General features: G+C 38.2%; 1 protein-coding gene across 1 annotated transcript in view; it reads left to right on the forward strand.

Annotated features, from left to right (window-relative positions):
• Window positions 1–17,828, forward strand: part of LOC136863785 (RNA exonuclease 1 homolog) — a 260,407-nt gene that overhangs the window by 108,518 nt on the left and 134,061 nt on the right. Inside the window, exon 6 of the mRNA XM_068226090.1 lies at window positions 17,452–17,615. Coding sequence (XP_068082191.1) covers window positions 17,452–17,615 — 164 coding nt within the window. The remainder of the gene's footprint in view (window positions 1–17,451; window positions 17,616–17,828) is intronic.

Raw genomic sequence — 17,828 nt, forward strand, 5'->3', positions numbered from 1 at the left:
ATCCAAGTTGTCTCTTTTCAGTCACTTATTCCCATATCCCGTTTTTCATTATTGTAAACTTTGCTTTTTGTCCTCAGAATGTACGGCGGTTACTGTTTGTCTGTTCAAGGCAAGCTTTATTTTCCCTTCAATTATGTATGTAATGCTCATTCACATCATACTTTCTTCTGACACCGCGATTACCAATTTGCTGTTCCTTTTCAATAACATGGAGCTTTTCTTTAGCCGAAAACTCATACCAGTTCACCCTAAACACGTGATATTACTTGAACTGACATCATGCAATTGATGTCATATGTACATGGCATGTTTCGTGGTTTTGGTGGGAACAGATTTGCCAACAGAACGGGCAGAAAAAAAGAAAAAATTGCTAGCTTTCTGATTTTCATATGTCAGAAGCACTGGTACACCTTCATGCAAATAATACGCATACCTCAACATTTCACTGCCATTTTTTTTTTTATGCAGGAATTTTTCATGTATATACAGTATATAAAGAAAAGATTGTGGGTAAGAGAAGAGGAAAACACCACACCCAGGAAACTGGAGTTGGGAAATGATGGTGATGATGATGATGATGATGATGATGATGAGCAGAGGAAAAGTTACGAATTGCTCATATGTGAAATAAGAGGTGATAGGTACTGTGGAAATAAATAATTATTAGCAGTTATCAAGAGGAAATAAGATAAAGGAAAAGTGAGAGGGTTTATGCCGTATTTCTGGAAGTCATATTTTGTGAAGTAATACTGACATCAGTCTATCAATCAGTCGATCAATCAATCAATGATCTGCATTTAGGACTATCACCCAGGTGACAGATTCCATATCAGTTGTTTACCTAGCCTTTTCTTAAATGCTTGCAAAGAACTTGGAAATTTAATGAATATTTTGCTTTATGAATTATTCCAGTCCGTAATTCCTCGTCCTGTGAATGAATATTTGCCCCAATTTGTCCTCTTGAATTCTAACTTTATCTTTTTATTATGATCTTTCCTACTTTTAAAAGTTCCTCTCAAGCTTATTTGTCTACTAATGTCTTTCAACGCCATCTCTCCACTAACAGTTCGGAATATATCACTTAGTTGAACAGCTAGTCTTCTTCCTCCCAAGATTCTCCAGCCTGAAGTTTGCAACATTTTCGTAACAGTAATCTTTTGACGGAAATCACAAAGAACAAATCGTGCTGCTTTCCTTTGGATCCTTTCTAGTTCTTGTAACAAGTGTGGGTTACATATTCTGGAAAGATAACCCAGTTGGGGTCTTACCAGAGACTTATATGTCCTCTCCTTTACATCCTTACTACAAGCCATAAATACCTTTCTTTACAACCTTGTTAATATTATTACCCCAATGAAGATCATTCCCTATATTAACTTAACACATACCTGTAGGTACTTGCAGTGACCCCAGGAGTTACTCTCACCCCACCAACACAGTAATTAAAACTGGGAGGACTTTTCCCTCTTCTTGGAACTTACAACCTGATTTTTCATCCTGTTTATCATCATACAATTGTCTGCTGTCCATCTCACAACATTGTCTTCACAGTCCAGTTACTTATTTACTTACTCTGTACAATATAACTTCATCTGCAAATAGTTTTATCTGTGATTCAAATTCTTTATTCATTTCATCTGTATGTATATATATATATATATATATATATATACATACCCCCCCACCCCAATCATTACAGGATGAGATAACACCTTAGGTATTATAATTCTCTGAGTTCTATTTTCTAGAACTTTAGCCAGCCGTTGAACCACTCTTCTGTCTCCTCCAGTAGCTGTAATTTTTTGTCTGTAGTCTCCCATCATCTACCCTATCAAAAGCCTTGGATAGGTCAATAATGGAACAGTTCATTTGACCTCCTGAATCTAAAATATTTGCTATATCTTGTTGGAATCCTACAAGTTGAGCCTCATTGGAATAACCTTCCCTAAACCTGAACTGCCATTTATCAAACCAGTTAGTGATTTTGCAAACGTGTCTAGTATAATTGGAAAGAATGTTTCCCCAAAGCTTACAAACAACACATGTCAAGCTGACTGGCCTGTAATTATCTGCTTTTTGTTTATCATCCTTTCCCTTGAACACTGGGGCTACTATTGCAACTCTCCATTAACACATTGAGATCGAAGGGCGTACGCCGTATGGGCTGTCATTTATTCCAGTGAACAAAGCCTGCCTAGTGCATGTTCTCTAGTTTTTATCCTTGTTACTACAAAACAAAGATACTATGTGCGTTGAATGGCACTGCAGTATAAGATTTGATTCTATAGTTCTTGAAAAAAATATAAACGGCAGCAAACTACAACTCTGCAAATCTTCTGCTTCCTTTCAAATTGTGTCAGAGCTGTGTCGACTCGACAGCAGTGTGCACGTAATGGTGGCTGCGAGTGAACATAGGCTGAATGACAGTGATTTATTGGAAGTGATATATAGCAATTCAGGATCAGATAATGGCAGTGATATTGATTTTATACACTAATTATTATGTAGATGTATCTCTTGTACAAATGGCCTACAAATGGCCTACCGAGCTCGATAGCTGCAGTCGGTTAAGTGCGGCCAGTATCGAGTAACCGTATGTGCGTATTACCGACTAAGCCTCATTCATAGTCCACCAATTCTCATCAACAATTACCTCTCAGCGACACATCAGATAGCTTCCACTTCATACAATACAACTTTCAACAACTCGCCGGAACCCAGCGCACATCGGCACAAATATGGCCTGCCACTACGGCTCCTCTTCGCAGTCAGAATAAGAAGATGCCTCACCCCAGCTTTAACGCTCTGACTCTGCAGTTGCCGTATACATTCTAATTCTCCGCAGCAGTCCACAACACAAGCAACTCTATTCTATCTCACCAGACCAGTAAAGAACAACAACTTCATCCCGTAGTCCGCCTTACTTTATTCCACGGAACAATATCATTTTGTCTCACCGGCATTTCACACCGATGTCTTCACATCACAATCGATGCTACAGAAGTCAACTAAAAGAATAAGCAGAAGTCTCAACCCGCAACATTTTTCCTAATTAGCAATTACCCACTATTAACTGTCACCATTGTTACCGTTCAAACGCACGGATTACCCATGAATCTCCAGCCACACTGACCAGTCTCCATCCCGATCTCGGCGCTGCAACTGGAAAACTTTCTGTTTGATGCCTAAAAAACCTCATACGGCTATGAAATATTCCCTACCCCCGGTGATTTTTAACTAAAATAAACTGCTCTACATATTTCTGAAATGTCAATGCTATTTCCTTCTTCCAACCTCTAAAACATCAGGACGCACTTGGTACTAAAATTTTTTTATCCTTGCGCACCAACTGCTCTTGTGTAAATATGTATTTAATTGTAAATTCTCAACTATTCAGTTAGATAATGTAATTACTATATAGTTACCAACCATTGACATTAGTTTTTATTTACAAACATTTACGCTGAATGTTAAATGTAAATATTTTTTAAAACTTTTTCTCAACTGTTCAATAGAACAATGTAAATACTGTATAGTTACCAACCTTTGACATCAATTGTAGGTTAAAAACATTGACGCCAAACACTACACCTTTTCTCCCTTAATTGTTATAATGTAAATATTTTTAACTTTTTATTATCATATGATTGCGTCAACTGTTTCTCCAGAGCACCACTGCAGAACTCTACTATGTTAATTTTAGGCATTGGTGCTGACCTTTCATCTATAAACCTACATGTTCAACCATCACTTTTGTGCAACTATTTCCCATACTTAATTTTTGTATGTTGTTAATAATATGTATTAATTTGTACATGTCTACTACTAACCAGTTACCTGATTTTTTACCTTGAGGTGATATTTTGACTGATGATGCCCTCAATGAAGGGCGAAACATGTCTCAAGTGGAATCTACAATAAATTCCTAAATTATAAAATTTATATGTATTGAATAGGTGAAAAAAACAAACCTTTTAACATCCTACATTCAGTATCGAGTAATCGGGAGATAGTGGGTTCGAGCCCCACTGTCGGCAACCCTGAAGATGGTTTTCCGTGGTTTCCCATTTTCACACCAGGCAAATGCCGGAGCTGTACCTTAATTAAGGCCACGGCCGCTTCCTTCCACTTCCTAGGCATTTCCTATTCCATCGTTGTCATAAGACATATCTGTGTCGGTGTGACGTAAAGCAAATAGCAAAATAAAAATTAAAAAAAAAAGCAAATGGCCTAGAAAGCAAACTCCATATCACCCATATTTTATTAGTTAACTTGAATCATTTAAAAATGAAGAACCTACTAATTTCAGTCTACTATTTCCATGGGAAGGGGATCTATCAATTTATTACAATTTTTACACACAAGAAGTAGAAAGTTTGAACTCAAATACAGTGAAATAAAAAATGACATAAGTTCAAAACTAGTATTTAATTTTAAAATCCAGGAGTTACTGTCACCCCACCAACACAGCAATTAAAACTGAGAAGACTTTTCCCTCTGGGTGAAACATACAACCTGACTTTTCATTCTGGACGACTAAAATATATGAATGTAAGCAAGACCTTGAAGTGTATCACTCCTACATGTGAATGGTAATTAAATATTTCAGACATAGCACTATATCCCAACTCATTTCCTTCAATATATCCCCAGAAATATTATCAATCATCAGCTTCTTTTCCAGTTTTCAACTTTTGTATCATTTTGTAAAATGCCTTTGTTATTGGAGGTAAATTTCAGTAATTTGCCAGTATTAATTGCCTACTCTTTGTGGCCATTTTTCCTTATATTCAACTACATTTGCACACTGCTGATTAAATATTTCTGCCTTCTGCAAGTCCTTGCATATACACTCTGCTTGTTCATTAATAATTCCTGGAATGTCCTTCCTGGAACCTGTTTATGCCTCTGAAGTATCCATACACATCCTTCCATTGCTCCCTAAAATTCATATAGCTTCCAGTTACAGTATATTTGCCATCATGTTATCCTTAGCTGACTGCTTTGATAAATTCAATTTCATAGTAGGTTTCTTCAATCTCTCCTGCAACCATTCCTAATTCTATTTCTTTCTAATCTCTATCTCCTGCTTAATCTGTTTATTTTGTTTTTATAATATGTCCTTGCCATTCCTTACCACTTTTCAAGGTACATACACTTTTTCACACTCTGCTTTAAACCCATCTCATGGGCTTTTTTCATTTTTTTAATTACCATTTTCCATTGATCATAATTGCTTTTTAAAAATTTCCCCATGCCTCTCTTATCAACCATATAGTATATCTAACAGTCCTACTTTTACAAACTTCCTTTCTAGGATATTTATTTTTTACTATGACAAAAAGGGCTTTGTGATCACTATAGAGCTTATCTGGTTTTCATAGCACCACATCTAGAGTATTTTTCCCTCTAGTTGGTTCATTCACTTTCTGATTCACCCACTGATCAAATAATTATGCATCAACGCCAGTGCCAGCCTTGCCAGGACTGTACACCTAGAATTTCACATTTTTCATCCTTAACTTTTCGTAGCTTACAAATTCTTCTTTCAGCGGTATGAATACTCTCCCTTCTACTGTTTCTAACCTGTCTCTATGATAAACACTTCATTTCTGGGAGAAAATTTCTGCATCCATAATATCACTTCTCAGCCATGATTTAATTCCTATTTCAATATCTGGTAAATGTATCTGTTGAGTTACTTCATTCTATTCCTATCTTTACAGTACTTCCACAGTTTAACACTAACAATTTTATGTTATCCTTACTTGACTTCCTACTTCCTGTACTGTCATCACGACTCCCTAGTCCACCCCCTTTCCCTAAATGTACCTCCCTATAACTCTTCTAACAAACATATGTACCATTGCAGTTCAAGTGAAAGCTGTGTGAATGCAGATTGCTATCTCCTATTCACCCATTAGGATGTACAAATCTCTCTCCCAAATTCCCACATACCTATTCCATAGTACCATTTACATTCACATTCATCCTCCAGTCGATATACCTCCTACACATCCCACTGTTAACAATCTGTGCTTCCTTAAATTTCTTGCATGCTGCCGTAACCAGATCCCATACATCCTCAACTGTGTTAGTGCTAGTACCTAGTCCTTCCTGCCTTATGTTGTTGGTACCAATGTGGAAGATTACCAACTTCTCTTTACCCTCCTCCTTCCCTTCTGTTTTCCTCAACATCCAATTTAACCTAATTCCTGGATAACTCTTTCCTGGTTCCCTTCCCTCCAAACACTTTCCTCACATGCCTAACAGTTAGAGTCTCCCATGACCAAAACTTCAACTCCATCCACCTGATTAGATTTCCTCTTCTCCCATTCTCCCTTAACAAGCTGGGAAGAAATATAAACCCTCTGATAGGAGTATTTTCATTGTTTGTTTAATATGAGAGCATGCAGTAATTTAAGTGCAGCCAGCCGAGGCCTGCAAACCCAGAGTAGGGGCCAGACACAAATGTACAATGTTGGAGCGCCCTTCGATTGGGTAGCCTTCAATATCGCAGGACCATTTCCTGAATCGGATACCGGCACCTTCTTCTAACTATTTCCTGAGATCTATGCCATCCTCAGTCAGGAAGCGTCCTACACCATAACCAGGACAGGAACTTCGAATCAACATTGGTGAAGGAAGTTCTGTATTGTGCACGCAGCTGTGAGCTTGCACTCGGAAGATAACTGACTTTGGGCAACCCTGATGATGGTTTTCCGTGGTTTCCCCATTTTCACACCAGGCAAATGCTGGGGCTGTACCTTAATTAAGGCCACGGCCACTTGCTTCCCACTCGTAGCCCTTTTCTATCTCATCGTCGCCATAAGGCTCATCTGTGTCAGTGTGACATTAAGCAATTTATATATTTTTTTTAAAATTCTGCAGCATCTTGTTATATCCAAGACCCAAACTACACCCCTCCATGTGCAATGGACGGTACGGTAGAGGACCTTGTGAAGATCATTAAGGATCATTTGAGGAAGGTGGTTTCGGCGCATTAGGGGGACTGGAATGAGAGGATGCCCTCCTTCCATGCATCCACTCATGATATGGCAGTTATTATACCCGCCAACATGGTCTTCGAAAGAGAGCTACGTCTGTCATGTGACTTTATATTGGGCATGACTCCAGAGCATGACAACCAGCAACAGACTGTTGTGTACTGTTGGAGTGTTTCAATGACATCCGTGAGCATTCTCGAATATACCTGAAGGTAACTAGTAACCAGATGAAAATCTGATATGTCCTGGAAACAAACTCAGCAGGATTCTGGGAAGGTGTAGCAGTTACCTTCAGGTTTAATGACATAGTCTACAGGATTCTCTCTGAGAGAAAATTATGGTCTCCTTACCTTGACCGCCTTGTGCCTACTCATGGAACTACTTGGGACGAGCTGTGTGGAGAACATGAGTTCGATGAGGTGGTGTTTGTGCACCCACTATAATATTCAGTTCATGATGGAGAGGAAGGAGGAGGATGAGTTACCCTTTCTAGATGTTCTGGTTAGGCCACTGTCTATCCCACCTGGTGTGTAGAACCCCTCCCCAACACACAGACTGGTGTCCAAACAGGGATTCCAAACCACCTTCTCATGCAGAAGCAAGCAATAATTAAGACCCTGTCTGATCATGCTAAGAGGAAATGAAGTAACTTTTCATGACACTCTAGGTGAACATGAACACCAAGGAATGTATTTTAAGAGACTCTCAGTCCTGATACCGTCCCATATTGCTGAAAATAAGGGATGGATCAATAGGAAGGAATAGTCTATATACCTTTCATGCTATTCACTTCACCGAGCTCGATAGCTGCAGTCGCTTAAGTGCGGCCAGTATCCAGTATTCGGGAGATAGTGGGTTCGAACCCCACTGTCGGCAGCCCTGAAGATGGTTTTCCGTGGTTTCCCATTTTCACAGCAGGCAAATGCTGAGGCTGTACCTTAATTAAGGCCATGGACGCATCCTTCCCACTCCTAGCCCTCTCCTGTCCCATCGTCGCCATAAGACCTATCTGTGTCGGTGCGACGTAATGCAACTAGCAAAAAAAAAAAAACAACAGGTATTCACTTCAGGTACTCAAGTGCCATAGAATCAATCTAGTGTTTGTTTAATGAGACTACAGAGCCTATTTTATATCCCAAAATATATCATCATCTTCTTGGTATCTACCTGAAGGTCATTTTGAGGCTCTGAGAAATATCTGTAACAGTAGTTTGCATGCTATGGGCTCTGTGCATATAGCAGTGTGCTGCTCCAGGTGGAAATTACGCAAACTACTTACAGACATCTTCAACAGCTGACCCTATGAACTGGAAAATGTGGGATTTTTACATGCATTTTTTCAATCATTTTACGATACTCTCTTCACATGATTATTTTTTAATGTCATAACTCATATTGTCCTGGCAGAACTATGTGTTGTTATTGGCTGTTGTTATTGGCCTCAGGAGTAGATACTGTAATACAGAGCTTTCCTTCACAACCTCGTGAAATGTATTTGAAAAGATGGTGGATCTTAGCAGTAAATCAGAAGAAGTAATTTGGGATTCATACATTTTAATTAATACAAAATAAATCTTTACAAAATTTACTTCAACCATTTTACAAAAAGGTTTAACAATTACAGACAAATTATTATAGCAATATTATATTTGTAAATTAAGCTGCAATAGGCCATCTTTCTTAAAGCACACACTTCATAATAGATACACATTATCATAGTCTTAATGATAGCCAGAATAATAATAATAATAATAATAATAATAATAATAATAATAATAATAATAATAATAATAATAATAATAATAATAGTAATAACAACCCATGGCACTACAGCCCTTGAAGGGCCTCGACCTACCAAGCGACCGCTGCTCAGCCCGAAGGCCTGCAGATTACGAGGTATCGTGTGGTCAGCACAACAAATCCTCTCGGCCGTTATTCTTGGCTTTCTAGACAGGGGCCACTATCTCACCCTCAGATAGCTCCTCAATTGTACTCGTGTGGGCTGAGTGAACCTCGAACCAGCCCTCAAGTCCACGTAAAAAATACCTGACCTGGCCAGGAATCGAACTCAGAGCTTCTGGGTAAGAGGCAGGCACGCTACCCCTACACCACGGGGCCGGCCAATAATAATAATAATAATAATAATAATATTAATAATAATAATAATAATAATAATACCATACTGTACTACACACAAAAGTGTGAAATTTTATAGTATTCTGTCACAACCTCACAAAATTGATTTGAAAGGGCAGAAGACAAATACAGATCGAGGCCTCCGTTACACAATATGAAGAGCTCACAGAAATACCCTATTTTACTTATGCAAATTCATGTCCTCATTTCAAGTACACCCGTAATGGGAATGAGCTGCATCTACCATTTTAACCACATAGCAATCCTCATGTCAATCTTAAATTTCTGGCAGTATCGGAAATCAAGCCGGCCCCCCGAAGAAGGCAACTAGTAGTTTAACCGGTACATTTCAGAGATGGAATTCATCCTATTATAAATACATACACACAATATAAATTGGCAACTTCAAGTGATTCCAGATTTTTCTCCTCATGCACAATTTTTGATAGTGTATATGTCACAAATACTTATAAAGTTTTTAGACGTTCCACCTATTCAATACAAACCAATGTTGCCTGAATGTATTACAACATATTCACTTTATTTAGTACTACTAGTTTCAGTATTTCTTTAGCACCATCATCAGCTGCAAGAAAGTCATAAAAAACTGGCAGTTAATATAAAATATAAATCAACATTTTTGTACAACTAACTCCTATAGACCTTATATTAAAATATATATTTAGATAAAATACAAAGTTATTGTGAGCCTCCGTGGCTCAGGCGGCAGTGCGTCGGCCTCTCACCGCTGGATACCGTGGTTCAAATACCGGTCACTCCACGCGAGATTTGTGCTGGACAAAGCGGAGGTGGGACAAGTTTTTCTCCGGGTACTCCAGTTTTCCCTGTCATCTTTCATTCCAGCAACACTCTCCATTATCATTTCATAGCATCTATTAATCATTAATAAATCACTATGGGAGTGGCGACTCCATTGTACTAATAGCTTATATATAGTTCATTCATTCCATCCCTGACCCGGTCAAAGGCTGGATAACAGGTTGTAGGTTTTCATTTTCACGAAGTTATTGTCTCATATTTCTACAAGTTCACAAACTTATGGGTCAAATGTCACAATTAAAAACAACCTGAAGAAAAAGAAATGCGGTTTGTGTGCGTTCAAAGTATTTCATCTTGGGGTACTGCGTTCAATCTTGTTTCTTGTTTACTTGGTATTGCTTAAATTATTCCTTTTATTTTTAACACCTTGTATGTCAATTTAATAGAACTGGCCTTCATGGTCGAATGAGTTCAAACTGTTTACATTCAAATTTGTTGGTGTTAAAACACTAAATTGTTTAGTTCGAACTTACATTAATAAAACTAAATACCAAAACCTCATTGTGCTTGCATTATTTTATAATGAGGTTTTGGTGTAATTTAGTTTTATTAATGTACGAGGGTTGGAACTTAAATAGTGGCAAAACTGCTGTGGAGACGCTATGCAATGGAATCTAATATTGTCGCTGATAGCACACATTCGTTACATACGTACCTTAAATCAGAGCAAATGGACTCACCCTTCCTACATTACCTGCGTGCGCACAAGCGAGAGAAACACAGTCACTTGTGAGCTAGTGGTGTAACGTATCGTTGTCACTATGTTTTCCAAACAGGAACAACGGAGTTGGATCAAGATTGAATGTGCCAGAGGTCGTACAGCACGACAGTGTCATCACGGTCTTCAAGAGGCTTGCGGGGAATCTGCATTGCCTTACAGAACAGTGGCACATTGGGTAAAAGCCTTCAACAATGGTCGGCAAACTGTGGCGGACATTCATCGGGCAGGTCATCCTACGAGTGTCAGTGAAGAAGTGCATGCTCTTGCCGCGTTACTGGACAGTGATTGAAACCAGATGATTCGTGAGCTCACCCAAGAAACCGGATTAGCGCATCGACTGTGCTTTACGTCCTGAAGGAACGCCTGGGCATGCGAAAAATTGCATCATGATGGGTTCCGCATGATTTGACAGAAACGCACAAATGGTTGCGTTACGACGCTGCTAAGACGCACTTGGGAGTGATGTGAGTGCGAAGGAGAGACTTTCTTATGCCGTATCATAACCCTGGATGAGACATGGGCCAAATCGTATGAGCCAAAACTGAAATGCTAATCTAACGAATGGCGTCATTATGGGTCATCACGAAAGTCGAAAGTTTGTCAGAGCCCCAGTATGGTGATAGTTATGGTGATCCTCGTGTACGATTGTGATGGTGTTATCCTAACGCATTACATTCCTCCACGACGCACCGTCAATGCACAGTATTACTGTTCGTTTTTGGAGCACCACCTGCTGCTAGCTTTGAGAAAGAAGTGCTTGTGACTTCGGTTTGATTCCGAAGATGAAGGAACCACTTTGTGGCATTCACTTCAGAACTGTTGCAGAGATTTGACAGGCAGTAGACCAGTCCATTCGCACCATCAACAAAACAGGCTCTGCTAAAGGTATACTACGACTTCCACATCGCTGGCAACGGGTTATACACAACGTTGGTGACTACATTGAAGGACAGTAAAGATTGCTAACGTGTAACTCTTTTGTATCTGTTGTAAATAAACAGTTGCCACTATTTAAGTTCCAACCTTCGTAATATAAGTTCGAACCAAACAATTTAGTGTTTTAAACCAACAAATTTGAATGCATACAGTTTTAACTCAGTCAATATATTCTACCTTGAAGGCCAGTGCTATTGAATCGACACACAAGGTGTTAAAAATAAAAGGAATAATATAAGCAATACCAAGTAAACAAGAAACAAGATCGAACGCAGTACCCCAAGATGAAAAACTTAGAACGCACACAAACCTTATTTCTTTTCCTTCAGGTTGTTTTTAATTGTGGCATTTGACCCACAAGTTTGTGAACTTGTAGAAATATGAGACAATAACTGTGTATTTTATCTAAATATATATTTTAATATAAGGTCTATAGGAGTTAGTTGTACAAAAATGTTGATGTATATTTTATATTAATTGCCAGTTTTTCATGACTTTCTTGCAGCTGATGATGGCGCTAAAGAAACACCAAAACTAGTACTGCTAAATAAAGTAAATATGTTGTAATACATTCAGACAACATTGTTTTGTAATGAATAGGTGGAACCTCTAAAAACGTTATAAGTGTTTGTGATCTTGGTTCAATACAGATAAAATAGAAGATGAAATTTCTTATGCTAAGTGAAGATGTGGTTTCAAAAATCACGAATTTCAACTGGTCCAATATCAAGCCTGTGACTTTTTATTAGAAAAATTCCTCTAATCTCTTCCCCTTGTTGTATTTATTAAACGTAAGGAACTTTCTCGCTCCACGTGTTTTAAATGCAAGCTTGAGACCGAGCATTCACAGGGTTCATCAGGAAGCGAGGTGACATGTCCTGTGTAAACTGGATAAATAAATGCTGAAATACGCTTTCATTACACGGAAACAATTATTCGCGTATATGAATGCAGTAATAGAAATTGTTACCAAGGCCTTCCTTAGAAAATATGATTATGGTTAAAATTAAAATTTAAGATTAATCGTCTCCCTAGCAGTATTAACCTACGCTAACATGATATCGTATTAGAAATAGGCCAATTAAATTTTTTGAATGTGTACACGAACATTAATCTCGTTATCACCACTACTAATAGATAAATTACTATGTTGCCTCTGTCGTGAAAAGGTAGGGTATCTAGTGAACCAATGTTTCTCTCATATCACATTTGTTGTTATTGCTCTGTTGCTATTTCCTGCAAACAGCTTTTCTTGTAAATTTAATACATGACCACTTTCTGCAAGTTTGGAATAATTTGGCTGATTGTTGTTGCATAATATCCTCTGAAATCCCACTGTTATTATTTAGTCGGCCATGGCAACGTGCGGCGAGACGACAGCAGATATGTGCATGGCAAAACACATTAACTTACAATTTTCGCCACTCACAGCTCAGCGGTGCATTTCTCCCATTAGCGCACAGAGCCTATAGGATATTCAGTGCATGCATTTATTCACTTATACTGTTGACCGCAGTCAGTACTCTTTAAATTCAGGAATCTCTCTGAATAAACCCCTGCTTCTGTATATAAAGTCTAAAATGCTGGAAATATTCATGGTTTCCTTTGTATTGCATGATTGCAAGAAATACTTCCTGAACTGTATTCAGATAGGCTAGTGATTTTCAGCCATGGTAGTGCATATTTATATGTATTTAGATGTATAAAAAATATATTTTGCTACCGGTTTTACATTGCACTGACTGGGGTGGGACTAATGGCGACAATGGGATAGGACAGGGCTAGGACTCGGTAGGAAGCGATCATGCCTTAATTAAGGTATAGCCCCAGCATTTGCTTGGTGTGAAAATGAGGAATCGCAGAAAACATCTGTAGGGCTGCCAACAGTGGGTTTCGAACCACACCATCTCTCAAATGCAAGCTCACAGCTATTTGACCCGAACCATGCAGCCAACTCACTTGGTTATAAAGAATTCTCTTTGCAAGGCTGGAAACGTAACTTTTTAAGGCTATTAGTTTCTTCTGAAAAATATTAGCACAGGTTGGTCTTTTATACTCTTAAGAGAGAATTAAATTTGGAAATGGTGTCTTTCAAGCACATCTGCACTGTTAAGAAAATGAATTGGAACAGTTTCGCCAGTAATAAATACATACATACATACATACATACATACATACATAATGTGGCATGGAAAGCCTCCGTGATGCCGTTTTGTAATCATGCCTGGGTGGAGCAAATCAGCCTGGCTCCAACGGTGGGCGAATTGCCAAGTTGCATTCCCCACCCTCGTGCCACTACGAACAACCCTGGAAATGCGAAGTGACGAGAATTCTGAACCCAGATGTTTCCAACTCCAGAGACTTCCTGCAGCCTCTCCTTGTCCAAAGGATCTCAAAGAGTCAATCTTCCTATAAAAGGTGACAGACGAACGAGAGTTGAGTTCATTGTTGGAATCGTGCAGTGAGATGTGTACCACTGAAAACTGGATCTTTCTTATTATTTCAACCATTATGATTATTGTGATCCATATTCCTTTTTATCCAATAATCACAACACTGACAAATCACTGATGATGTTATGTGCCCGCCTTGCCAATAGTGATAAAAGCTATTTAATCCATATTAAATAATCTGTCGCGCATGTTTTAAGAACCACATTCATTTCATTCATCAGTGACCTAAAGTTCATAAAAAAAAATCAGCGGACTTGATTCAATTACGTACTAACAATATACTATCAAATAAGTTAAATATAAGAATTGTCAGTTTTAAATAAAATCTTTGAACATATATAAAAAACTTGTCTTCGTAAAATATTCTGAATACTCTATATAATGTCTCTAAAAAAACATCTGTGCCTCGAAGACTTAAAATTTATGTTTCAGCTTCTTCTGTACTGCTTGTCTGCTGAAACACCTTCCAAAATGGTTAACATTTTTCGAGCCAGATTGTGATTAAGCTTTTCGTTGCATGTTGTGCCTGCTTGTTTACAAATCTAAACTCAAATACATACAGCCGACCTTGACTCACGAATCAATGTGATCCTGCCTTTTGTTGTAACTCACTCCTTTGTTACTTGTGTGGCTTCTTGCATACTTGTCAGAATGGTTCCGGTTATTTAAGATTGACAATTCATTTATTTGTATTTATAACTTATTTGATATGCCTTTGCTGGTGTGACTTAGTGTTTACAGTGCACTATGTCTTCGGGTGTGGCCTAGAACAAATTTGTTACTTTCATTGACCTGCCTCAGTCTCATTTAAGACTTCGACAATATTAACGTGATTGATTTATGAGCAATGCCAGTAATGACATTACTTATGCAGTCGGTGCCTGTTATAAATGGTGTGTAAATGTCGCTCATAGGGTCGGTTGATGCATGCATTTCAGTGGGCTTGGCAGACTGATTTGTAACACCAACTTTTGGCTCAGTGTGGAAAGCAGCGGCAAACTACCTCACTCCTCATTTCCCTAGTACACCGCTTCAACGATGCTTAGGCCGTCTACGACAACCTTCGGGCTGAGATTAGTTGGTGAACTTTAGGTCATTGTGGTTCTAGAAACATGTATGGCAGATTAATTCATATATTAAGATTTTTATTAATATTGACAAGGTGGACACATAACATTATCAGTGATTTTTTCAGTGTTGTGATTATTACAGTAACAGATCAGCGTGCTACAATGTCAACGGAGCACTGGAAGTTGATGACGAGGGATTGCAATGCGGAAGAGCAACAAAGGATAACGGAAGAAGACTGCCGTGTGTGCTTGTGCGTGCACGATCTCTTTACTGCGTACAGACTTTTGCGACCATGTTGCACGCTTGCTTAACCGCTCAAGCCAGTTCTATGTGTACGTGTACAGACCTACAAAACATAAGCCAGGAGTGGTTTGACGTATACGTGTACGGACTAGGCTCGATGTTTTAGGTGTACATCTGCTTGCCATTTGTTGGTTGTCAATGTGGTCTTTTAGCATGGCTCACAGCACAGGGTATCATTCTATACAGGGGAGTATCTTCTACCGTAATGTGGCATTGTGTTGACGTAAAAAGAATTTGTTTCATCAACGTTGATTGCTGTAAACAACATGGCGGTGTCCTCGCATGGTCTTTATTTATCTGTTGCAGCTCTCGAACACATATTAGGTGAAAGTAGTCATGAGAATAATCCGAGTGATAATGAAAGTGTTAGTGATGATGATTATGCACAGCAGGAAATAATGTGTGATGTACATAAAGATAGTAATATAAGTGAATGCTCACCTAAGTGGTCATGGACACCTGTTGTTTCAAATTTTATTCCAAAAAGAAGGTAATTAGGCATTTTTTTTACTTTGCATGCCACCTTTTTGTATGTAGATGCAACGTCTGCATGATATGATCTGCGTATCCACTTATTTTGAACAAAATCAGACAAGTCGTTTAGAAGTTATAGCAATGTTTGTGACAGCATGTAAAATTGTGATATTTTTCAAAAATTTATTACCGCTGTAGAGTAAAACTTGGCCAACTTTTAATACTGGCTTGAAGGGTTAAACTGTAAGTGTGTGGCCACTATAGTGAACTGTGAGGCTTATCGTGAACTGCCCTAGGGCTCAAGTGACACTTTAGGAGTGTGCGTAGAGTAGTTGTGTAGATTGTAAGTATCCGTGTGTGAATTAGTGTGACTGGACATTGAAAAAAGTGTGAGAGTGCTAACTGGTGTAATTGTGTGCTGTGTGTGTAAGTAGTTATTAGGATTATTAATAAATCTTTTAGAGTAGAGTATTTATTAATCTACTACACTGCCATCATGTTACAATACATTTACGTAACAGACTTTTTTTCCTTCCAACATTCTCTCTGCAAGCACCTCTATGAATGAATTAAGCATTTCCATATATCTCATTTCACTGGTATTAGTGACCTACTTTCATATCTCATTTTGTGAAATCTGAGTCTTGTACTGCTGTAGAACTTCTTTATAGCTAATTTCTTTAACATATTTGTCTAAATGGTAGTTTAGCCAGGAGTAGCAGAAATTACTTTCTGGTCATGCTGTGAGCATAGCTCACAGCAGGCTTTGACAAGACATTAAAAATCAGAAAAGCCATTTAAGTGGTGTATAAGATTCCATAAAGCTTCAGTTAGGGCTATATGTTGGTAAATGGCTGTAATACCCAAGTCAGTGATGCATGATATTTTCTGAGTTTTCCATCTTAGATTAACTCTGACATGGCTCTCTGAACACGGCTGAGAAATTTGGAGATATGCTAGACACGAGTACAATTGCACTCATAAAATTGTCTCACAGGCTGGTAAATATTCATTGTTGTTTATTCATAGTGTTCGTCACAAAAAAAGAAAAGTTCTGCCCCATTTACTGTATAATTTTTTGGTTTTGGGACATGTATAACACTCATCAGCGACCTTTTTTTTAAATGAAAAGGTTGTAATTATTTTAAAAAATGAGAGAATACCCATGTAAGCTGTGTTTGCAATTTATATACTAAATTAATGTAGAAAGTCAACCCAATCCTATGAAGAAAGCAATTCAGAAATACATTTTAGCTTAAAGAGAAGAACAATTCTGAAGGAAAAAATAAGCAGACCAGAGTGATCGGTATGTGATCTCCCCTTAGAAGCCTGTTCTAAGCAGACCTTGATCATGTGTTGATATATATATAATATGTTCTTCAATTTATATTTTAAGAATGCTCTGCTCAATGTTACTCTGTTGCAGGTCACATCTGTATTTCTGAAATGTGTAATAATATGTACACTAATTAGTCTCATGAAGTATACTGTTCACAGTTCCATTTTGCAGGTCGTGTGCGGATCGCGCATGTTCCAAACGTATCATCATTATTGGACGCTAAATTGAGGGTCCAAGCTCAATTAAAACAGCGTGAGGAAGAACTGTCCAATAAAACACTCAGTTTGGCAAGTACTCCCTCCGTTGCACGTCGTGTTGCTCACCTTTCTCCCAGGGTGAGTAGTAACTCTTAATGATTACATCTTAGTTTTATTTCAAATCAGCATCACTTGCCATCAACACAGATTTGATAAATATTTGTTTACTATCCAGTGGAAGATTCTGTGTAGTTTAAAAGGCACATCCAGAATTGTTTCATGTATTACAGTCCAATATTGAAATGAGGAATGGCTTTTTCTTCTCATTCAAAGTACTTTCCTAGATTGAGT

This window comes from Anabrus simplex, chromosome 2 (genome assembly GCF_040414725.1).
Source record: "Anabrus simplex isolate iqAnaSimp1 chromosome 2, ASM4041472v1, whole genome shotgun sequence".
Classification (NCBI taxonomy): Eukaryota; Metazoa; Arthropoda; class Insecta; order Orthoptera; family Tettigoniidae; genus Anabrus; species Anabrus simplex.